The 23,644-nt window shown below is 52.4% G+C and overlaps 1 protein-coding gene across 1 annotated transcript in view; it reads left to right on the top strand.

Moving 5' to 3' along the window:
- The window catches only part of VAV1 (vav guanine nucleotide exchange factor 1), a 650,161-nt gene extending 626,772 nt beyond the window's left edge, over positions 1-23,389 (top strand). Inside the window, exon 27 of the mRNA XM_078686053.1 lies at positions 21,819-23,389. Within this exon, the coding sequence (XP_078542179.1) occupies positions 21,819-21,872 (54 nt within the window). The 3' untranslated portion in view covers positions 21,873-23,389. The remainder of the gene's footprint in view (positions 1-21,818) is intronic.
- The last annotated feature ends 255 nt before the right edge of the window (positions 23,390-23,644 follow it).

The following is a 23,644-nucleotide window of genomic DNA, read 5'->3' as shown; positions in this document are numbered from 1 at the left end:
GCCCTTGAAGTCACTCGCGTTGCAGGTCGACCTCCTTTCTGATGGGATCCGAGCTTTGGCGCCAACAGGCGTCGGGTGCTGCGGTGTGAAGCGCAGCGGTGCGGCGTGTGGTACCCCCCAGGTCGCGGTGCGAGCAGCTACTCTGTGGCGGCGTCAGTGAGACCAGGGTCACGGTACGAGAAGGAGGTGGTGCTCGTCATGGCGCTAGCAGGTCACGGTGCAAGGAGCATCGTAGTCGTTGCTGATGTGCTGTCGTCGGCTGGCGCACTGGAGTCGATGGCGCCGGCATCGGTAGGCCAAGGCTGCGGTGTGGGATGAGGGCGGTGCATCGTTTAACCTTACGAGCAGTGCCCTCAAACCATGGTGCAGGCAGCGGCGTCAATTTCGGTGGGAAGTGGCGGCGTTAGGAAGGCCATGTCCTCGTCGTGTATCGAGGCGGTACAGAGTGCAGGTCCAGAGGTCACGGTGCGAGCAGCGGCTCGGTGATGGCGTCAGCTTGTGTCATCGGTGAAACCAAGGTCGTAGTGCGGCATTGCAGTGGTGCCCTCTGCGGTGCCTTCAGGACACAGGTTTGGTAGACGTCGTCGAGTGGCGTTCTTTGGGTTGCAGCACAAAACACACAGTCCCCAGTGCTGCGGGTCGAAGAACCTGAAGTCTTTGCTGTTCCTGAGACTTTGTTAACTTGGGGCAAGCTCTACCTCAAGCCCTTGGAGAGTCTCGCCGATCTGATAGAGACTACTAGCCCCAGATTCCTTCACATAGAATTACAGGCGTGAGACTGGATCCGTAAACTTTTTTTGACACCGCATCTCTGCGCGCCGAGGGCAGGACGACATCACGCGACTCAGCCAGGCGTCGTCCGCGCACTTGACGTCAGCGAGGTCACATAAGACCCGCCCAGGCGCACCTACGTCAGTTTTGTCCTTTTATGCGTGCAACGCGGATCCGGTCCTTGCTACGGGCCTGGTTCGGGCCCCTTTTTCTCTCCATTTCTTTTGGGGAACAATGTGCGAATGCCTTCGGGCTTCAAAACTTGTACGTTTTGTGGGCACCTTATGTCGGCGGAGGACCCGCACCTCATTTGTATGTGGTGTTTGGGGGAGGATCATGGCGCCGCTGACTGTAAGGCCTGACTGTGAGGCCTGTCAACAGTTGAAGCCGAAGTCGCGGCGGGAGCTCCGCATGAAACTTCTCTCGGCGCATCTCTCCTGGTCGGTGTCCTCCCCTCGTTATCCAGTATTAGGGGTGTCTTTCATAGATTCACATGCCTGAATCATTTCCCGTCGTCGAGACGGGAGCCTCCGGTACATCGAAAAGTAATGTCCTATAGAAATACATAGAGAAAAATAGGCCTAAGGGCCTCACCTTAGTAGCCTATCCTTGTCCTTATGTAAAAAGGACCAAACTCTTAGAGCCAGCCAATCAGCTATCACCTCCCTCTAGAACCTTCCTGACAGGAGCCTCAGTCTCTCAGATTTTCTACCGCACGTTGTGCTAGGGAGTCTCCAACCTGAGTTCTCCTCAGGATCTCTTCAAAACCAACTTGTTCACTTTTAAAAGTGAGTTCTTTCTCCAAAAATCTCGGACAGGATTACTTCAAACCACTTATCATTAGAGTAAGTGATTTATTTCTTCAAGATTATGGCATGTCTGAATCCCAGAAGAAAGCCCTTTTCAGGGCCTGCTCTTCATGTGGGAAGAAAAGGCTACATGTGGAAGACAAGCATGACCTATGCTTATATTGCCTTTATCCTGACCACATACCTAAAGACTGTAAGATATGTAGGTCTTTCCCTAACAAGACCTTGAGGGACAGAGAAGGTCGCCTGCTCATCTGGCTGGACAGGCTTAAAAAGAGGGAAAATGTGGATTCCTCAGAGGGAAGGTTTTCAATGACCTCAGAAGTCTCCCTGAAGAGGCCAAGGGTGGAGTCCCCTGGCCCCTCAGACACTCCTCCTATGAAGGTACAAAAGAAGTCTTCAGAGGCAAGATCGACAAAATCTTCAGTGTCTGAAAAGGGCTCTCAGGCTTTTAAGAAGCCTACGCAGTCGTCCAGTAAGCTTGCGACATCCTCCTCGACGCAAAAAAGAGTTGTGGAGCCAGTTTCCGTCTCCACAGCGACAACGACTGTGTCGACAACGACAGCGTCGTCGGTTTTCTCATCGACGACGACCACTCCTTCATCGTCATCAGCTGGTAAACCTATTCCATCTATAATACTGCTGAAGCCGTCGTCGACGTCCAAGACCTCGTCGACGACGAAGATTGCCCCGTCGACGACGACATCGTCGATGAAGAGTCCACCGTCGACGGGAGGGTTGACGACAAAGACGATGACGAAGGCGTCGACGAGGAATGAATCGTCGACGAGCGCATCGTCGACGAGCGCATCGTCGACGAAGGCATCGTCGACGAAGAAAGTATCGTCTACGGAGGCACCGTCGTCGAAGGTCATGCCGTCGACGAGGGTACCGTCGACGGGGGAATCGTCGTCGGAATTAGTCATTACTGAGCCGTGGAAGAAATCCAAGCTGATAGAAACGTCGTCTTTGACCCTACCACCGTCGACTACACCAGGGACGACGGCAGGGGCTTCTGCAAAAGGTCCTGTGTCTGGCAAACTGATCAAGAAGCAGATTACACCAGAAACAACGTCACCAAGTAAGGTACAAAGTCATTTGCCCACGGAGATTCTCCAGAGTGAAGAATCTGAAGAAGAACTCCTGGATCAGGCTACTTCCATTTCAGACCTTCACGTGAAATGTCAGAGCACGGACGAAAAACAAGATGAGATGAGCGACCAGGAACACTCTTTCCAAGCTCATGTTCGTACAGAGGTCACCCCGATGGTATGCCTTCCAGCTGCAATTGTGAATGACCTTAAATACCTTATCCAGGACTACAAACAGCGTTTCCCGGAAACACCGGCAACTGAGACAGGGGGCCCGACGCCTGCTACAAATACACCAGCGGCAGCCCCAAGACAGACACGGCCAACTACTCAGGTCCGCCATGAGAAAGTGCCACCTCAGGTGATAGAATCATCAGATGAGGAGGCTGAAGAAATGGAAGAGGGGGAAGTCCAAGAGGATCAGACGGATCACGAAGAGGACGAAGAGTATGTGGCATCTTCCCCAGCTTCACCCCAACCGCGCCAGGCAGATTCACCGCCAGTGGACATTGGCGGTTTCCATAGAATAGTGGAAAGAGCAGCGAAGCGATTTCATATGGAGATGGAATCAACTGAGACCGAGTGCTTCTTATATGACTTTAAGGAGCAAACAAAGAAGATAACGAAGTCTATCCCAATAATAGACTTTCTCTGGGACCAGGGAAAGAAACTGATGATGACGCCGGCCTCTGTACCTGCGGTGGTTCCACGCCTGGATAAAAAATACAAGGCTCCAACCACAGCGGCAGCTTGCCTTAATGGGCACACGAAACCGGATTCGGTTGTAACCCAGGCGGCCCAAAAGAATTCTCGCAACCCTTCCTCTCCTCTGTCAGCCCCACCAGACAAGGAAGGAAGGAAGTTGGACACAATCGGTAAACGGTTTACAACAACATCGGCCATGACCATCAAGGTGGCCAACTCCATAGCCCTGTTGGGGCGTTATAACCGCCAGCTTTGGGAAGATATAGTCCCATATATAGCGGAACTGCCAGATACAGTTCAGGAGGAGGTCAAGGCACTGCTTACGGAGGGTCAAACCTCGGCAGCTGAGATCATTGATTGTGCCATAGATGTAGCCATGACGGGCTTTCGGCAACTAGCTGGGGCAGCAGTCCTGCGCCGTCAGGGATGACTTAAGGCAACATCATTCAGACAAGAAGTGCAGACGAAGGTGCTGGACATGCCCTTCGACGGCCAACACCTTTTCGGAGACAAAATTGACGAGGCGCTCCAAACAATCAACAAGCATTTACAATGCAATAGGTCTCGCATTAGGAAAGTTTGAGCTATTGGTATTGTAAATTACAATTTTTTTATTTATTGTATTGTATTGTAATTGCATTTATATATTGTTATGTGTTGGTTTTGAAAATAGCGAAATTAATAGCTTTGTCATTTACAATGCCAATAGTTATAACTTTCGCAAATGTGACACCTATAGCATTTGTAATGCAATGTGTTGTATTTACGTGAGTTAGATGTATTGATATTACAAATATCAATGTTTTTTTAATAATTAATACTTATTGTAATTTATAATGGCAATAGCTTAAACTTTTGTAAATAACTGTTGTGAAGATTATGTTCAGTGTATTTTATTGTGCCGAAAATCCAAGAACAGAAGTGAAATATTAAAAAAAATTTGACATTTGAAATAAAGCTTGAAACATTGAGAGAACATATTTGAACCAGTTGTTGTTGATGCTGTGGTGGCGCTGAGTGATGTTGTGGTGGCGACGAGTGGGGGCTAATGTGTGAGGGTGCAGTGTGTGAGGGTGCAGTGTGTGAGGGTGCTGTGGGAGAGGGGGCAGTGTAATGAGTGTGTGAGGGTGCGAGGTGTGTGAGGGTGCGGGTGTGATTGTGCAGTGTGTGTGCCCTAAAGTAGTGTGAGTGAGCAATGTGTGAGGGGGCAGTGTGTGAGGGGGCAGTGTGTGAGGGGTGTGATTGTGCAGTGTGTGCCCTAAAGTAGTGTGAGTGAGCAATGTGAGTGCGCATGTGTGAGTGCGCGGTGTGTGAGGGGTCAGTGTGTGAAGGGGCAGTGTGTGAGGGCACAGTGTAATGAGAGTGTGTGAGGTTGCGAGGTGTGTGAGAGTGCGGGTGTGTGGGTGCAGTGTGTGTGGCCTAAAGTAGTGAGTGCGCAATGTGTGAGGGGGCAGTGTGTGTGAGGGTGCAGTATGTGTGGGCTACATTACTGTGAGTGAGCAATATGTGAGTGCGCAGTCACCAATACTGTGAAAAGCATATGCACTACCGAGGGTTAAGGAGGAGCGACTGCCGGAATGTGTCTTTGTTAATTAATGGTCGGGGCTTGATTAAAGTGGGTCGCAAGCTTAGTGCACAAGGTGAAAGTACTCACGATGTACAGTAGCGGTAAGAAAAGCAATTTTTTTCTCTATAGAATGTAGTTAGCTGCTGCTTTTGTGGGCCACATGATTAATGCACAAAGTGAAAGGTTTCACGATGTGTGGTACGATAGAAAACTAGGCTAGAGTCATGCATGGGGAGTCCCAAGTCGTTGCGCCAGCTGAGCTCGCCTAAACCTAAATCAAAGAAGTAAGTGCTCGTGTGACAGGCATCTCAGCTACTGGAAACAACAAGAAATGGGTCATGTGCTCACAAAGCCAGTGGAACAAACTATCCCTACTGATGAGGCTAAAATCCAGCCCGGGCTCGCTTGTGTTCTGGTTCTGAGAGGACTTAGCCTAACAGTTAAGGCTGCACTTGCTTTGGTGGAGCGGAAGTAAGGAGTTCTATCATAATATTGTTTTTTTGTCTGATTGCCATGGTGTTCAAAAAACACAGACTGGGATGCAGCCCCTAGTAATTACTAGTGGCTAAAATTAAGTCCAGCAATGCACCAATCCCTTTTTTACATTCCTTTATAATGCAACTAGTATTTAAGGGTAAATTAGTGTATGTTGTGTTAACTTGGTAGAAATAAATTCTTGTTCGAGTTGCAAAAGAAGTAAACACTAGTGCGTCTGAAATTGCTGAACAGTACATCTAATTTCAAAACTGCAGATTTACAGTGGTGCAGTGAAAGAAAAGTACAGATGGGAAATCTGTATTGTACGGCGCAAGGATGTTTTCTTTCATATTACATAAACCATTCAAGCTAGACACATAAAAACACTTTTTCGGGCTAACCAACTTGAGTTATAAAAAATAGATAAAATTAGTGATGAAAAAAAAAAGCATGAAAGGCATATGATTCTAAGCAACTACATGTGTTGATTGAAGCCATTTAAAAAAAAAATCTTCAGCCATTACGTTCTATTGTGCTGGCAAGCAGACGATTCCTGGATTACCCCTCATCAAGTTATTACTTCAACCAGCATGCTCACTTTGTAAACGTGCCAGACAACGACAGCGCTTTCAGGCTCACTCCAAATCCGAAATTAAGTTGTTGGGAAAATTGGTAATCTCTCGTTATCTTGTTTGCGTTGCACTAATCGACTCAGCAGGGCGATCTAGCCATTCTTTTTCACTAATCTGCAAATAACTTTCTTCTGGTAAATTAGTCCCCTGGCTTCCGATCCAAGCTAAACCTGGCATCTTCAGATTCCCGGCAGGGAGGAGGCGTTTTTTTTTTTATATACAAGCAGGTTTGGGCACACATAAAATTCTTACAAAAAAAAAAAAAGAAAAAGAAAAAAAACATCATGGCTGTGCCGGGCCGCCGCGCTGCCCGCGACGACCCGGAAGCGGTTGGGAAGCCGGCCAATGCCAGCGCGGCCCCAACCGGAAGTCCCGCCCCATCGCGCCGAGAGACAGAGAGCTACCCGAGGAGCCACGAAGGCTCCGCATTGAGTCCCGGTCCCGAGATGGGGGACCGGGTGAAGAGCGGCCGGGCGCATGGGGAAGGCGGGGCTCTCATGTGGTGAGAGAGCCCCGCAAAGCGCTACCGCCACCCGGGAGAAGGAGCCGCCGCCGTGCACCGCCAGAACAGGTAAGTTGAGTGAGAGGAGGGGTGAGTGGGGGTGGGGTGTACGCGTGTGTGTGTGTCTGTTTGAGTGTGTTTGTGCGTGCGTCTGTCTGTCTGTGTGCGCGTGTGTATGTTTAAGGGGGGGTGCGTGTGTGTATATGCAGTGTGTGGATGCCTTTGTTTGTGCGCTTGCGTCAGTGACGACGTGCGCGCTCACGAGGTCCAATCTCCGCCAGAAGAAATTCGTAACACTCTGCTGTCCACATTCCCCTTCATTCCCCAGAAAGCGGCAACATAAGTTGTCTCCCTAGACAGCAAAAGCTTTCGCTTTTGCTTTCGTCTAGGCGAGACCTAAAAAAGACACTGATACTGCTAGAGCACTTGGTACTTTGCAGGCAAGGAACCAGTCCTTTCGAGGTAACAAATCCAGGGGCCAGTCCTCCTACAGGGGATCCTATCAAAATAGGTCCTCGTATTCGTATCAGAATAAATCCCAGTACCAACAGAAGCAGCAACAAGGTCGTCAGACTTCTTACGGGAGATCAAACTTCAAGGGCAAAAACCAGAGGAGGGGCACTGGCGGACGCCAGTGACCAATTACTCCAGCCAGTCCAGCAACTATATCCCTCATTAAAGATTGGAGGAAAATTGACCCATTTCCTAGACAATTGGCATCTCATCACCACAGATCGGTGGGTACTCCAGTTAATAAGATTCGGCCATTCCCTGGAATTCACCACCATCCCACCTGCAACGCCTCCCCGCAGGCTTCCGCACAAACATCTACGACTGCTGCTCCAGGAAATATCTGCGATGTTGAAGAAAGGAGCGATCGAGAGAGTTCCATCGTCTCAAAGAGGGAGGGGATTCTATTCCCGCTTCTTTCTTATACGCAAGAAGGAGAACAAGTGGAGGCCCATACTAGACCTCAGGGCACTCAACTCTTTCCTGAAGAGTCAGTCGTTCAGGATGGTGACGATCCAAGAAATACTAGGCATACTGGAAAAAGGAGATTTTATGACATCTTTGGATCTCCAGGATGCCTACTACCACATCCCGATACTCAAGGGGCACAGAAAATTCCTGAGGTTCGAGGTGGCAGGACAGCACTACCAATTCAAAGTCCTACCGTTTGGCCTCAAACCCGCACCGCGGATTTTCACCAAGTGCCTTTCACCTGTGGCAGCTTTTCTGCGTCAAATGGGTCACCAGGTCTTCCCCTACCTCGACGACTGGCTGGTAAAAGCACCTTCAGCTGCAGGCGCGACCGAATCCTCCAACGCCTGCACCAATCTGTTTCAGCAGCTAGGATTGACTCTCAATCACGAGAAATCCTGCATGACCCCAACAAGGAACATCACCTTCCTTGGGGCGACCTTGAACACAGAATGCGCAAGAACATTTCCTTCAAAGGAAAGGAAAAACTAGATAATATCTCTGGCCACGGCTGTGGCATCAAGGAAGTCCCTAAGAGTTCGAACTTACAAATCACTCCTAGGCATGATGTCTTCTTGTATACTCCTCATCCCGCACTGCAGACTCAGGATGCGCCCATTGCAAGAAGCCCTCACAAACCAATGGACACAGAGTACAGGTTCTTTCGAAGACATAGTGAAGATAACACCACAAATGTCCAAGAGCCTGGAATGGTGGAAAAATCACAAGAATCTGTCTATAGGACTGCCATTCCTACTTCCAGCAGCACCTCTGGTGATCACCACGGATGCATCCCTGGAAGGCTGGGGAGCTGTTCTCCAGGACCTCCAAATAAGCGGCAAATGGACAAATCAGGAGAAGCAACTCCATATAAATCTTCTAGAACTGAGGGCTGTGTATCTGGCACTGCAAGCCTTTTTACCACGCATCCAGAACTCCCAGGTGCTCGTCAGAACGGACAACACCACGACGATGCACTATCTCAACAAACAGGAAGGAACGCGCTCGCTCACTCTATCACGCGAATCGCAAAAGATCTGGAACTGGCTTGTACTCCATGGGATCACGCTCAAGGCGGACTATGTCCCGGGCAAGGACAACACCATTGCGGACGCCCTAAGCAGACAGAAATCCCTCTCCCACGAATGGGAGCTCGACGAGAATACGCTGGATCACATATTCTCAGAATGGGGAGTCCCACGAATCGACCTGTTTGCCACCAAGGAGAACGCCAAATGCCCAAACTATGCAAGCTGGCGTCCCCAACCAAGGTCACTCGGAAATGCTCTTTCCATCGGTTGGTTCAGCGTATTTGCGTACGCTTTTCCACCATTTCCGATGATTCCCAGGGTTCTCAGGATGATGAAGGCGGAGCCTTGTACCCTGATCCTAATTGCCCCGTTCTGGCCGAGGCAGCACTGGTTCTCGGTCCTTCATCGCCTCTCCATCAGGACGCCGATTCGTCTGAAGCAGCACCCGAACCAGCTGACAATGTCCAACGGGCAGGTGCAGCACCCGAACCTGCAATCGCTCAGGTTATCGGCCTGGCTCCTGAGCACAGAGAGTTCTGTCATCTAAACATCCCGCAGGAATGCAGGGACGTGCTGGCAAAAGCAAGAGCGGACAGTACCAACAAGACGTACTCTCTAAAATGGAAACGATTCTGCATATGGTGTTTAGAGAAAGGCCTGAGACCACTCCATATCACACCCGAACAGATATTGCCATATCTACTGCACTTGGCACAGTCAGGATTGGATCACGCATCTATAAAGGTGCATTTGGCAGCCATTTCACGATTCACCAGGACTTACAAGGGACCGTCTCTTTGGTCCAATAGACTTATCAAGCAGTTCCTAAAGGGACTATATAGATCCTTCCCAAGACCTAGAAGGGTCCCACCAACATGGCACCTCAATTTAGTCCTCACCCAACTCATGAAGCACCCTTTTGAGCCCATTCATCGAGCACCCATCAAGTACATCTCATGGAAGACGGCTCTGCTGCTCGCTCTAACATCTGCCAGGAGAGTCAGCGAGCTACAGGCTCTATCCATTCAGGAACCCTTCATGCAGTTCAAACAGGACAGGGTGGTGCTGAGGACAAATCCCAAGTTCATACCGAAAGTGCCTTCAGACTTTCACCTTAATGAACCGGTGGTTCTACGTTCCTTCTTTGCAAACCCTACCACCGCAGCAGAAAGAACGCTGCACTCCTTGGACCTCAAAAGGTGTATAAAGTTTTACATAGACAAGACAAAGAGCTTCAGGAAGTCATCACAGCTATTTGTGGCCTACAGTAGGCCAAGGATGGGTATGCCTCTAACGAAACAGAGCATCTCCAGGTGGATCTCCTCAGCGATAGCATTCTGCCATGACAGGGTCGGACGGCCTTTGAGTGCTAATGTTCAAGCGCATTCCACCAGAGCAATGTCCACATCAGCAGCGCTGTTCGCTGGAGTGCCGATTTTGGACATATGTAGAGCGGCGACGTGGAAGTCACCGCACACCTTCTCCAGACACTACTGCCTGGATGCTGAACTTATGAAGGATGCAGCAGTGGGCCAGGCGGTGCTTCGCCATCTATTCCAGTGAGGTGAGCCTTCCAACATCCCACCATCCTGGTATGCACATCTCTTGCTGTTATGATATATTGATGTATGCTAATGTTTCAAAGTCGCAGGATAATAGGTGTATTATCTAAAATGACTATATAGCATGATTACATCAGAATGTGCATAATATATTGCTGACTACTCTGATTCAGGCATGTGAATCTATGAAAGACACCCCTAATACTGGATAAGAAACGTGTTACTTACCTGTAACAGCAGTTATCCAGTATTGGTGTCTTTCATAGATTCACATGCAACCCTCCCGCCTCCCCTGGAAGGACTCACGTTCTCTCTAACTATATTACGCCTACCTAGCTTGGTGCGTACGAAAATCTGAGAGACTGAGGCTCCTGTCAGGAAGGTTCTAGAGGGAGGTGATAGCTGATTGGCTGGCTCTAAGAGTTTGGTCCTTTTTACATAAGGACAAGGATAGGCTACTAAGGTGAGGCCCTTAGGCCTATTTTTCTCTATGTATGTCTATAGGACATTACTTTTCTATGTACCGGAGGCTCCCGTCTCGACGACGGGGAATGATTCAGGCATGTGAATCTATGAAAGACACCAATACTGGATAACTGCTGTTACAGGTAAGTAACGCGTTTCATCCGCTTCGTCAGACTGCTTGAGGTATGGCCATGGTCCTCACCCTTCTCCAATGTCACGTGAGCGTCGCTCCCCGGTGGGTAAGTGTCGCAGTATGTCCCCGAGGGCTGGGTTCCGGCCCACTGGGGGCGTGGACTCTCCGCGGGTGATGCGGCCCCGCGTGTAATCCTATCCACTGTTTCCCGGTGTTGGGAGTCCAAATGGAGACATATGTGGTGGCTTTGCAAGCCTCGCTGGTGTCTCCTCCTCCTTCCCCTCCTTGGGTGTCGGTGGACCCCTCACCTTGCGCAGGCCCCTCCGCCGCGCCGCCGGTGGCTCCGGTGCGGACTGGCTTGGATCCAGGCTTGGAGGATGTGGTGCTGGTGGGGTGCGGCTATTCTGGGGCACCTCCTTCAGGCCACGTCATCTCTGCCTCGCCGCAAACTCCTGCGGTAGTCCCTGTGGTGTCGCGGGAGGTCCCCGGGGCTTGGGTCGCATTCCCGAGCCCCTCTCGGTCCTTTGACAAGGTGGTCCTGTCTAAAGCCGAGGTGAAGCCGCTACTGCGCCGGCAGCAGCTGGCCCGTGCGGAGCCACAGGGGTCGGTGAACCCTCCTCGTCCCACTCCGGGTCGAGGTCAGGTGCGGACCCCTCGTCCCTCCCCACAGGCAGCTGCCTCGACGGAGGGCAGTCGGAGGTTGGATCTTCCCTGGCACCACCACGTGGGTTGCCGAGCGATCTCCGCCTCATTCTGGGCCGCTGCTGGCTGGCGGAGGGCTTCGTGTCACTCCCCAGGCCGTCTCGTTCCCCCGTGCAGGTGGTTACCTCAACGGTGGTCGGGTCGGTGCCATTCTGGAGCTGCCCCAGAGCTGGTTCGACTCCAGCTCCTCTCCGGTCTCCGGTGCGGGCGACTTGGAGGAACCTTGTCCGGTGACGCCCGATGGTGGGGACAACCTGCCTCAGGCTGCGGACTCTACGGCTCCGCGCAGGGGTCGTACCGCGGATTCGTCTTCGGACACTTCTTCTCCGGAGGCAGGCTGTATATTGGTGTTGTCCTCCCCGAAGATTTGTCGCCGTGTGGTGTCTTTTTCACTGGCGTCGAAGGGCTTCTCCCCGCCCTGGTCTGGCCCTTGCCCATCCCGCTTGGCCTTGGGGACAGCTGCCTTAGATTGCAGCCGTCACCCACGGAGGAGCTGCTTTCCACACTGCGGTACCCTAGGAGGCGGGTGCGGCCTTCGCTCATGCGGTGTCCGCGGCTGTGGGCATCCTGTGTATGGGTGACCCGGTGGCTCACTTTCCGGCGGACCATCTATCGGAGGTCCTCCACCAGGGCTCTGGTGGGAGGGAAATCTAACTTCCCTTTGAGGGTTCCCACCTTTCTGCCTTGATGGGGGTTTGGCCTCAGGGGACCCGGTGCCTCCGTATCTTCTGCACTGGAACTTCCCGGGGCCACGTGACCTGCGTGCCTTTCCCTCCACCCCTCTGCCTCCAGTCCTCTTTTGCAGACTGCTTTTCCCTCCCTGCTGCTGTTGACTCCGCCATCCCGAGAGGCCCGCTGACTGGACTCTTGGAGGCGCAACATGTTCGCCTCGACCAGCGCTGCCCTGCGGGCCCTGAACACCTTGTGTGCTGGCTCAGGCCTCCTCCTGTTTGTGGGACTTGGCTGAGTCTCTGCGATCTGCAGCATCCCAGGAGGGTGGCCAGGTGGACTTACGGCATCATGCGTTGGATGGCCGGGAGCTTGCGACGTTTATTCTCCGTTCCGCTCTGGACATCTCAGAGGTGCTGGGCCGGGCCATGGCTTCCTTGGTCGCTCTCCGTCGCCATGCTTGGCTTCGGGATGGAGTATTCCCTGAGAATATTTAGGAGCGATTTATCGACCTTTAGTTTGATAGTAGCCTGTTGTCCATGCCCGACTCCGCCATCCAGAGGCTCTTGGCACGGCTCCGTCCTCCTCCGCCTTACACCACTCCTCCTCCTCTGTCCCCTCCTCAGTGACTCTTGAGTTGGGTTGATTCTGGGCCTTCTTAGGCAGGTTGTTCTGTCTGTGGTGTGTGTTTTCTAGCCATTTGCGTCCTTACTTGGGATGTTGGCGTTGTTGGCTGCTGGACGGCCCTTTTGTTGATTGTGCGTTGCAATTGTTGTGCAAATTTGGCTCTGAGATTTGGCCTTCTGCTTGCTTGGGCTGCTTGTCAAGCCTGTCACGGGGTGTTTCTTTCCCCGTGGCTCTTTTGTTTTTTCCTCTGCTGCAGAGTTTTTCCAAAGAGGGTTCCCATATTTGGGACTTATCGTACCCTAGGTGGGGTAGTGGTAGCTGTCGTATGGCTTGCGCTGGAGGGTTCTGGTCTCCTTCAGGTGCCTGTTCTCCATAGCTTTGTGTAGGTTGCTTTGCGCCTGGAGGTGGGGTGCGCAGCCACTCGTAGTGGTGTGCCCGGGCATCTCCTCCTCTCCCTTCTCCTGCCCTGAGGTCTGGGATGATCCTATGTTCTCCCTTGCCAGGCAACGCCTACTCGCCCTTCATGGGGCCTCGGGTGGTTCTTCTTGCTTCTGGCGGCTTTCACTGCCAAAGCTGTTCTGGCTGGCAGGTTGTCTCCACCTGGAGTGGGTTCGCCTTCTTTCCCTCGCTTCCTTGGGTCTTCTAGGCTTCTTCTACTTCTTCCTCCCTTCATGTCTTGACATTGGGCGGAAGCTGTGTTGGCTTGTGGGGCAGTGGGGTGCTTCGGGTTCTCCGGCCTTACCCTTGGTTCCTCTTCAGCCTTCTTCTCCCTCCTACATCCTTTTGTGGTGGGTAGGGGTCTGCTTGGGGAGGGTTCCTCTTGCCTTGCAGGGACGAGGTTTTTCCTGGTCCACAGATCTGGTTCCCTGTGGGGCCCTCTGTTCTGTATTGGCTGGTGGGTCCTTTTGCAGTCCCTCCTCTCAGGGGGTATTGCTAGGGTATCTATTCTACGTGAAGGAATCTGCGGCTAGTAGTCTCTATCAGATGTACGAGTTACACTGGGACCCCATCTTCCAAAGGAGGAATGAACCGCCCCCAGAGGGAGCCACCCGTCAAGAATAAAGAAGGCACTCACAGGAGATACAGCCCCCTACCGTGAGGCGAGTACCGAAGACCAACCTAAAAGTCCTCGCAGATTAGGGGAGGAAGGGCAGGCCGTGAAGGAATCTGCGTCTGGGATCGTCTCTAAAAGATACATCACTACCGAAGGTAAGTAACTCGTACATTCGGTTGCAGAAAGTCCTGTCCAGGCCTTTCACTGCCCAAGACAGAAGCAGCCTCTGCAGGTCAGCCCAGCAAAGCACGCAGCAAAGCGGTTGTTCCTTTCAGCAGTTTCTCCGGCTCTTCTTCTGTGCAGTCTTCTTGATCTAGATGAGTTCTAAAGTTCAGGGGTCTGGGACCCAGTATTTGTATCTAAAAAACCCTTGATCTTTCAGGCAGAGAGTGTCTGTGTCTGGCCAGAACCAGTTGGACCTTCTCTGTCGTGAATTCATGGTAGGAGGTGGAGACAGCTTTGTCAGAGGCAGACCAGGTCCATTGAGGTGCAAGGAGATTCCCTCCCTCTTTCCCCATCGTAACCCAGGTCTAATTAGCCCTTTCCTGACCTACCTAGACTATCAGGAGCCACCCGACTCCCCAGCCATCTGTCGTCCCAAAAAAGACAGGCAATCCACATTCCAGCAGTGGCACATGGGATGACCGAGCAAAATAATACCCACTTTCTAAAAGTGGCTTTTATGAACTCAGAATGAAAAGGGCACCCTCGCTAAAGTCTGCGTCTTTAGACTCTGAGTTCAGGCATACCAAACTTCATTCACTTATACCTTTTTCGGGCTACGTACGTGGGTGGCACGATCCGTGCTGCGGCCCATGAGCCGCGGTGGACTCACAAGACTCGGCACCCCAGTGCCCATTACTGGGGGCTGACAAGTAAGTCGCACATCCAATCATAACACAATTTACCACAGGAGCACCAGGGCGTTACCACTGGTCAGCAGTGCGAAAAGCGCACAGAAATGTTATACCAGCAAAAACAGAGTCAAAATCGGGAGGGCAGAAAGCAAAAACGTGGGGGAAACATGCCAAAAGATGCCATATCTAACACACGTCCCCTCCAGCTGAAAGTAGGGGGAACTACCCACACTCCTGGGAGTTTTCCTCACTGAGGCGGAAGAACCGGGACAGGCCATCTGCGTTGGCGTGTAATGTCCTGGGACAGTGTTCCACCAGGAAGTCCATTCCCTGTAGGGAGACGGACCACCTCAGCAGTTTTGGTTTCTCCCCTCTCATCTGCATTAACCACCTGAGGGGCCTGTGGTCAGTCTGAACATGGAAGTGAGTCCCAAACAGGTTGGGCCTCAGCTTCTTCAGTGCCCAGACCACTGCGAAAGCTTCCCTTTCTATGGCACTCCACCTTTACTCCCTGAGGAGTAGTCTCCTGCTAAGGAAGACTACCGGCTGGTTTAGATCCTCTTCATTCAGTTGTGAGAGCACCGTTCCCACTCCATGCTCTGAGGCATTGGTCTGCACGACAAATTATTTGGAGAAGTCAGGGGCCTTGAGCACGGGGACTGTGCACATGGCGGCCTTCAGGGTATCAAACGCCCTCTGGCAGGACTCAGTCCAGATCACCTTTTTCGGGTGCTTCTTGGACGTCAGCTCAGTTAAGGGGGCCACAATGGTACCATATCCCTTAAGAAACCTCCGGTAGTGCCCGGTGAGTCCTAAGAAGGCCCTCACCTCAGTCTAGGTCTTGGGGGGCTCCCAAGCCAGAATTGTGTAGATCTTTGGCTGTAGGGGTGCCACCTTGCCGCTCCCTACCTGGTGTCCCAAGTACACCACCGACCCCTGCCCGATTTGGCACTTACTGGCCTTAATCGTGAGGCCTGCCGTCTGCAGCGTCCTCAACACTTCCCGAGGTGTTGCAGGTGTTCGTCCCAACTCGAACTGAACACCGCAATGTCGTCCAGTTATGTAGCCCTGAAATCCTCCAGCCCGGCCAACACCTGGTTGACCAACCTCTGAAACGTGGCAGGGGCATTTTTCAAGCCGAAGGGCAATCCACGGAACTTAATGCAGATCTTTCATTGGCCCTCCGAGACCTCCTCTTTGATGCGGGCCTTGACCCAGTCAGCCAACCGGTAAATCTTATGTTTCACCGGGGGGCTGTCACTGGTATCCACGTCGTGGGTACACCAGTGAGTAACACCGGGTGTCAAGGAGAAAAGGGTGGAAAAGTGCTCCAACAACTGGCGACACTCGCTCTGTTGCTCCGCGGTCAGGGCCGGGGAGAGGGTCACAGCATCCACCAATCCATCCCCCTCTTGGGCGGACAGGAGATCCGGTAGACGCTCACTCTCCACATCCTCCCTGTCGTCTGTTGCCAAGAGCATGCTCACTTTGAACCTCTCGAAGTAGAGTTTGAGGCGGTTCACGTGGAGGACCTGCAACGGTTTCCGAGGAGCCTGCAAATCCACCAGGTAGGTGACCTCACTTTTGCGCTCCACAACCTCAAAGGGGCCCATCCACTTGTCCTGCAAGGCACAAGGATCCACAGGGGCCATAATCCACACATTCTGTCCAGGTTGTAACTCTACCAGAGTGGCATTCTGGTCATGCCACTTCCTCATTTCTTCCTGGCTGGCCTCGAGGTTCGCCTGAGCGAGTTTCCTGAAGCGGGCTGTTTGGTTGCGGAAGGCAAGCGCGTAGCTGAACACATCCTGGGGTGTCTTCTTGGAAGAGGCCTCCCAGCCCTCCTTCACTAAGCTGAGCGGTCCTCACACGGGTTGATCATACAAAAGCTCGAAGGGGCTGAACCTGAGAGACTTCTGGGTTACCTCCCTGTATGCAAAGAGCAGGCATGGTAAGAGGACGTCCCACTTACACCTCATGGGTTCAGTGAGACCCTTGATAATGCCCTTTAAGGTCCTGTTGAACCTTTCCATCAGACCGTTACCTTGGGGGTGGTAAGGAGTGGTGAACTTGTACGTAACACCACACTCCTTCCACAGGGATGTCATATACTTTGATATGAAGTTGGTCCCCTGTCGGAAACCACCTCTCTGGGCACCCCCCACGCGGGAAAAGATCGCATTAATGCCGCGCCCACCACTGGCGCCGTTGTTGTCCTGAGAGGGATTGCCTTCGGGTACCGGGTGGCATGGTCCACCAAGACCAGGATGTACCTGTTGCCCATGGCTTTCTTGGGATCCAGTGGCCCCACGATGTCCATCCCTACCCTTTCAAAGGGTGTCCCCACCACGGGCAACGGTTGGAGAGGCGCTTCGAACTTCCTCCCACTCTTGCCACTCGCCTGGCAAGTTTGGCAAGACTGACAATGCACATCCGACTGCTTTCGCATTTGAGGCCAGAAAAAATAGGTGACAAGCCGGTCAAAGGTCTTGTCCTGCCCCAAATGTCGTGCCAAAGGCACGTTGTGATCCAGACCCAGTAGGAAGGTCCGGAAGCACTGGGGGTACCACCAGCACACGGGCTGATCCAGGTTCCGCGACCTTAGGCTCGCTGTACAGGAGATCATTCTCCCAATAGATCCAATGTGATCCAGACTGATGACCAGTCACCTAGGCTGCGGCCTGCCGCCGCAGACCCTCCAGAGAAGGGCACTCGTTTTGCTCCCGGCAGAACTCCTCCCTGGTGGGACCCCTTCTTGCTGCCAATGGGCCAGCTCAGAGATGTCCCCCAGTTTTGCTACCTGCTCCCCTGTAGGCACCAGGGCGTCCACCTCGTTGTCCGCCTCCTCCCGGACCGTGGGAATCTCAGGGGACGGTTTCCCGCGGCGTCCCTTGCCCTTTCTCTTAGCAGGGACCTGGGCCACTGTTTCAGGCTCCAGGTCCCTGTGATCATCCTCTCGGGTCGCCATCGACCGATTGGACCGGCATGCCCACTCTGGCAACCCCAACATCTCCAAGTGGGACCTGAGCTCAACATCCTTCCATAAGGACTGCTCCAGGTCGAAACCGAGCAGACAATCAACAGGCATGGAAGTACTCACAACCACCCTCAAGGGAAATGAGACCCCCCTTCCTGAAGGGAACCAGCGCCACTAGACACTGGCGCTCTGAATTGTTGACTGCGATAACCTGATGGAATGCCCCTGGGACTACCTGTGTCTCAGGGACCAGGTGACACCGAACTGAGTTCACACTGGCTCCAGTATCCCTGAGAGCCTCTACCCTTTTCCCATTGCTGGTCACCCAGGTGCTGTATTTATTTGTGTTAGGGGGCACCTGGGCTCCTGGGACTATCTCACTGTCCCCTAGTGAGACGAGGGTCATTTCTGCGGGGTCCCCACCCTCCTGTGGGTACTTCTCCTCCTCCCCAAGCGCTACGCTAACCAATACTTTGGACTGCCCACCGGTGGGTGGCTGCGCCCCTTTTGAGCACCTGGGGTCCCCCTTCATGCGCCCCACCTGGTCACATGCGAGACATCTGCGGGGGCCGGTCTCAGACGGCTTTCCGGTTGAGACCACTGGCTTCTTATCTCCAAGGGGATGGAAACCTTTACCCTGGGTGTTATTTTGGGTCCCTTTAGAGAACTCCTGTGTTTTACCCTTGTCCCCCCCAATTTTCTGCTGGGGACCCTGCCCACATTTGGCTGAGTTTCCCCTAACCGCTTTCTTGTGGACCCTGGTACTCACAGAGCGGTCCGCCTCCATAGCAAGCTTCCTGGGGTCAGACAGCTTACTATCAACTAGGTACTGGCGCAGATCTGCAAAACATAGACTGGACAGATGCTCCCATGCAATCAAATTGTAGAGCCCCATAAAATCTGCCACATTACTGCCCTTTACCCAGCAATCCAACGATCGGCAAAACACATCCACACACTCCAACCTTGTGTTGGCATCGGACTTCTTACTGGGCCTAAACTGGTCCCTGTACTTTTGAGGAGTAAGACCATACTTAGTGAGGAGGGCGTCCTTCATGTCTGGATAGGTGAGGTGATACCCTTTACCCAAAGCTATTAAAGTGCCCCTCGCTTCTTCAGGGAAGAGAGGCCACAATCCTGCTCCCCAATTCTCCTCAGGGACCCCTTTCATGTGAATTGCTGCCTCGTACCCATGAAACCACCTTTGTATGTCATCCCCCTTCTTGAATTCCTTGCCCACATTCGTAGGAATGTGCACGATCCTGCCTGCCTGTCTTGACGAGTTGCTGCCACCATCTGAGCCGGGCCTACTCCTTAGCTCCAGCTCCTTAAGACCTCGCTCATGGTCTAACATTATTTTCTGTTCTTCCATGGCTATTCTTTTGTTTTTTCTCTCACTTTTCATCCTGAGTTTTCCCAAATCGAACTTCCTTGCATCCCGCCTGTCCTCCAGCTCTTCTATGGACAGGCCACTGCTGCCTTGCCGGAAGGGTTCCTCCCCTCCCAAAAGCACTTCCCTCCTAGGACTGGACTCCCCCATCTCTCTACTGAGGTCACCAGATTGCCCACTTGCGTCTCTGGCTGCTACCCAGGCCCTCACCGCCTTTTGTAGCTCGTCCTTCCTAGTGAGGCCTCTGACTTGGACTTTGAGGTTTTTGCACATGGACTTCAATTCTCTCACCATGTAGAGCTCCAACCTATCCTCCTCAAAGGCAATGTCCATGGATGCAACGGATGATGCAACTAATTCCGGCATGATGAAGCAAAAAGTTCACCTGGCAAGATCACAAAAATCGTCCAAAAAGAAAACTGGTTAGTATGTAGCACCTAATGGTCCGCGATATGGCAATAGTGCACACCAATCACTGTAAGTCAAGTGCAAACACAAGTCCGATCCCACCGCTGCCACCAATGTTAGAAATGGGATTTCTGGCTAGCTGAGACTTGCGCCAAAGCAAGGCAGAAACCACCGCTCTAGTCAGGATAAGTGAGTTACACATCTAAAATAACCCCTGCTCACCCCCTTCGTAGCTTGGCATGAGCAACCAGGCTTATCTTAGAGGCAGCGTGTAAAGCATTTGCACATAACCAACAGTAATACAGTGTACGCACCACAAAAGGACACCATACCAGTTTAGAAAAATATCTAATTTTTATATACTTAAGACCAGACCAAATATGACAACAATCCACAATACTGTACTTCAAAATATTCACTTATCAAAATATGCTTTTAAAAATAGTTCCTTAATGTCGATAGCTCCGTCCGGGGCTATCATGGCGTCGTGAACAACAAATCCAAAAACAGCTCTGGCTGATCGCGGGGCGCAGGCCATTACGGTGTCGGGAAGACCAGCAAACAGTACCTTTCAGAGATGCAGGGCGATGGGGCCCTTGAAGTCACTCGCGTTGCAGGTCGAGCTCCTTTCTGATGGGATCCGGAGCGCTGACGCCAACAGGCGTCGGGTGCTGCAGTGTGAGGTGCAGCGTGCCGTGCCCCCAGGTCGCGGTGCGAGCAGTGGCTCGGTCGCGGCAGCAGATGGCGTCGTCGGTGAGACCAGGATCGCGGTGCGAGATGGAGGCGGTGCTCGTCACAGTGCTAGCAGTTCACGGTGCAAGCAGCGGCGTAGTCGTTGCTGAAGCGCTGTCGTCGGCTGACGAACTGGAGTAGATGGCGCTGGCGTCAGCATGCCAAGGCTGTGCGTCGTGTAACCTTACGAGCGGTGCCTCAAACCACGGTGCAGGTAGCGGCGTCAATTTTGGCAGGAAGTGGCGGCATCAGGAAGGCCACAGCGTTGTCGTGTAGCGAGGCGGTGCAGAGTGCGGGCCCACAGGTCGGGGTAGGAGCAGCGGCTTGGTGATGGCGTCAGCAGGCGTGGTCTGTGAGACCAGAGTTGCGGTACGGCGTGTCGGCGGTGCCCTCTGCGGTGCCAAAGCTTCGGCGTGAAGCAAGGTGATGCGGAGTGCGGTCCCCACAGGTCGCGGTGTTAGCAGCGGCTCATGATGGCGTCAGCAGGCGTCATCGGTGAGACCAGGGTCGCGTTGCGGCAGTGCCCTCTGCGTTGCCTTCAGGACACGAGTTTGACAGGGTCATCGTTGACGTTGTCGAGTGGCATTCTTCGGGTTGCAGCACAAAACACACAGTGCCCAGTGCTGCGGGTCGAAGAATCTGAATTCTTTGCTGTTCCTGAGACTTAGTGAAGAGGGGGCAAGCTCTACCTCAAGCCCTTGGAGAGTCTTACCAATTCAGTTGCAGAAAGTCCAGTCCAGGCCTTTCACTGCCCAAGACAGAAGCAGCCACTGCAGGTCAGCCCAGCAAAGCATGCAGCAAATCGGTCGTTCCTTTCAGCAGTTTCTCAGGCTTTTCTTCTGTGCAGTCTTCTTGATCCAGATGAGTTCTAAAGTTCAGGGGTCTGGGACCCAGTATTTATATCTAAAAATCCTTTGATCTTTCAGGCAGAGGGTGTCTGTGTCCGGCGTTAACCAGTTGGACCTTCTCTGGTGTGAATTCCTGCAGAGGCACACGGGATGACCGAGCAAAATAATACCCACTTTCTAAAAGTGGCCTTTATGAACTCAGAATGAAAAGGGCACCCTCGCTAAAGACTGCGTCTTTAGACGCTGAGTTCAGGCATACCAAACTTCATTCACTTATACCTTTTTCGGGCTACGTACCCGAGTGGCACAATCAGTGCTGCGGTCCACGAGCATTGGTGGACTCACAAGCCCCGGCACCCGCAGTGCCCGTTACTGGGGGTTGACAAGTAAGTCGCATATACAATCATAGCACAATTTACCACAGGAGCACCAGCGCTTTACCACTGATCAGCAGTGCGAAAAGCGCCAGAAACGTTATACCAGCAAAAACAGAGTCAAAATCTCGGGAGAAACACGCCAAAAGATGCCAAGTCTAACAGTTTCCTGTCTCCTCCTTCCTCTCAGGGGGTGTGTGTGTGTCTTCTCCTTGCTCTCAGGCAGTGTGTATGTGTCTCCTGTCTCTTTCTTCCTCTCAGGTGGCGTGTATGTGTCTCCTGTCTCCTTCTTCCTCTCAGGTGGAGTGTATGTGTCTCCTGTCTCCTCCTTCCTCTCAGGAGGCGTTTGTGTGTCTCCTGTTTCCTACTTCCTCTCAGGCTGTGTGCTGTCTGCTGGCTTTGGGTGTACATGGGTCACCGATCTCTTTCTCATACTCTCCTCTTTGCATTCCAGATTGGCTGGTTTCCTGCGAACTATGTGGAGGAAGACTACTCCGAATACTGCTGAGGGCGGCCTGGAGTGTGAGGTCTGCAGTCACTGGGGCGGAGGGCTGCACACACTGGGCCAGGAGCCAATGGGAATAACGGCGGAGGGTGGCCCAGGCGAATACTGCTCAGGACCCCTTGGAATATCTATGCAGGACCATGGAGGACACTTGCCACCCTGAAGGGGCTCACTGGGATCACTTAAGCTCCTCGTTGGGAAAATGAAGGGACTCACTGGGAAAATGAAGAGACTCACTGAGAATACTGGAGTGGCTCATGGGGAAAGCTGCAAGCTCACTGTGAATAATACTAGGGAGGCTCACTGATCCATACCTGGCAGGCTCACTGGGCGGAATGGATACACTTAGTTGAAACACTGGAGTCGCTTGCTGGCGCTGAGAAAGACTGAAAATCCATTCGAAAGATTGAAGATGCATTCTGGGGACAGTGCTGGGGAGAGTGGGAGCGCTGGGCAGGTCTGCTGAGAGTACTGGTTGACTCCCTGAGAATCCTGGGCCGCTCACTGAGAAGCTCGCGGCGCCCAGCACAGAGCACCGAGGTGACCCACCGCCTCAGACAGCAGCCAGGCCTTCATTCGTGTCTGAGAGTACAGCTGAACTGCAAGCTCTAGGAACAGCCCTACTCCAACCTGTGCCCCCCTCGCCCTGTGCTTGACTGAAGGCTGTGCCTGCCACGGCTGTGTCGAGGGCTACATTCATTCATTCCTTCGGACCTGCTGGTGGTGTCCCATCCTGACACGCCTTTGCACTCTGCTGTGCAACCCACTTGCAAATGATTTCGCAGAGACGGTTTGAAATGGAAACCCTCTTGTTCACTCGATCTCAGAGAATCAGAGACAAACAAAGACTTCTTGCTCACACACTGTACCGAAGCAGGGACTCTACCCATAAATACAATGAAACAAATGTGCCATACCCGCATATGATACAGTGGCAGGCATTCCACTCCCATGATTCACCGATGCTTCTCGCTCACATCCCTGGCAGTGGTCATGGCTGGCAGAAGGGAACGCATGGAGTCGCCGTACAGGCCTGCGCCTTTCACTACTTTTCACTCCTACTGCAAAATGTATTTAAATAATGTTTAAGCAAGTCTGCCTGCATCTAACTGAATCAAACCACTAGGTGGCACCAGATGATTACGGTGCCTCGTTTTCTCTTCCCCTGGCTAATAATGTTTTTGGCGATTTTTTTTGGTACTACTTCGTACTCGATAGAGAAATATGTGAGCCTAAAACACCTGAAATGAGAACAGGAGCGACAGCCACTGATGCCCCGCAAGGCCCAGTTACAGAGCTTGGTCTGCTCAGCCCGAACGCACGGCTATATCTGCTCACTCGGTAGCACACAGCTGTAAACATGCACTGACAGCTCAGCCTTCTATCGCTGGAAACGAGGAACCAGCCGAGAACCTCCCATATTCCCACTGCGAAGCACTCTCAACCTTCACCACTGGGGGCGCAAGGTTACAGTCCACATGTTGATTCAACTTGACCAGAAATAAAATGTGTTGCTAGAATGCCTCTTATAATTCTTCTTAATGCTGAGATGCACTGAGTGAGGGAGGGTACATTTCTTAAATCCAGAGTTTCAAATCAGATGAAGAATTTGCAGGTAAGTGGCTGAGAAAAAAACACGACTTACACCCGCTGTGCCTGTTTCCTCTGATTGTGGGTGAGCAACATTTTTTCCCCCTCTCACAAATTTTTGTAGAAACATTTGTAAAATAGGGGCCTTTGGACAGTATTTAGCTTAGCCACATTCGCACATTTTG

This window comes from Lissotriton helveticus, chromosome 1_1 (genome assembly GCF_964261635.1).
Source record: "Lissotriton helveticus chromosome 1_1, aLisHel1.1, whole genome shotgun sequence".
In the NCBI taxonomy this organism is placed as follows: domain Eukaryota; kingdom Metazoa; phylum Chordata; class Amphibia; order Caudata; family Salamandridae; genus Lissotriton; species Lissotriton helveticus.
Note: the sequence above shows the minus strand (reverse complement) of the source record. Positions and strands in the feature narration are given on the sequence as shown.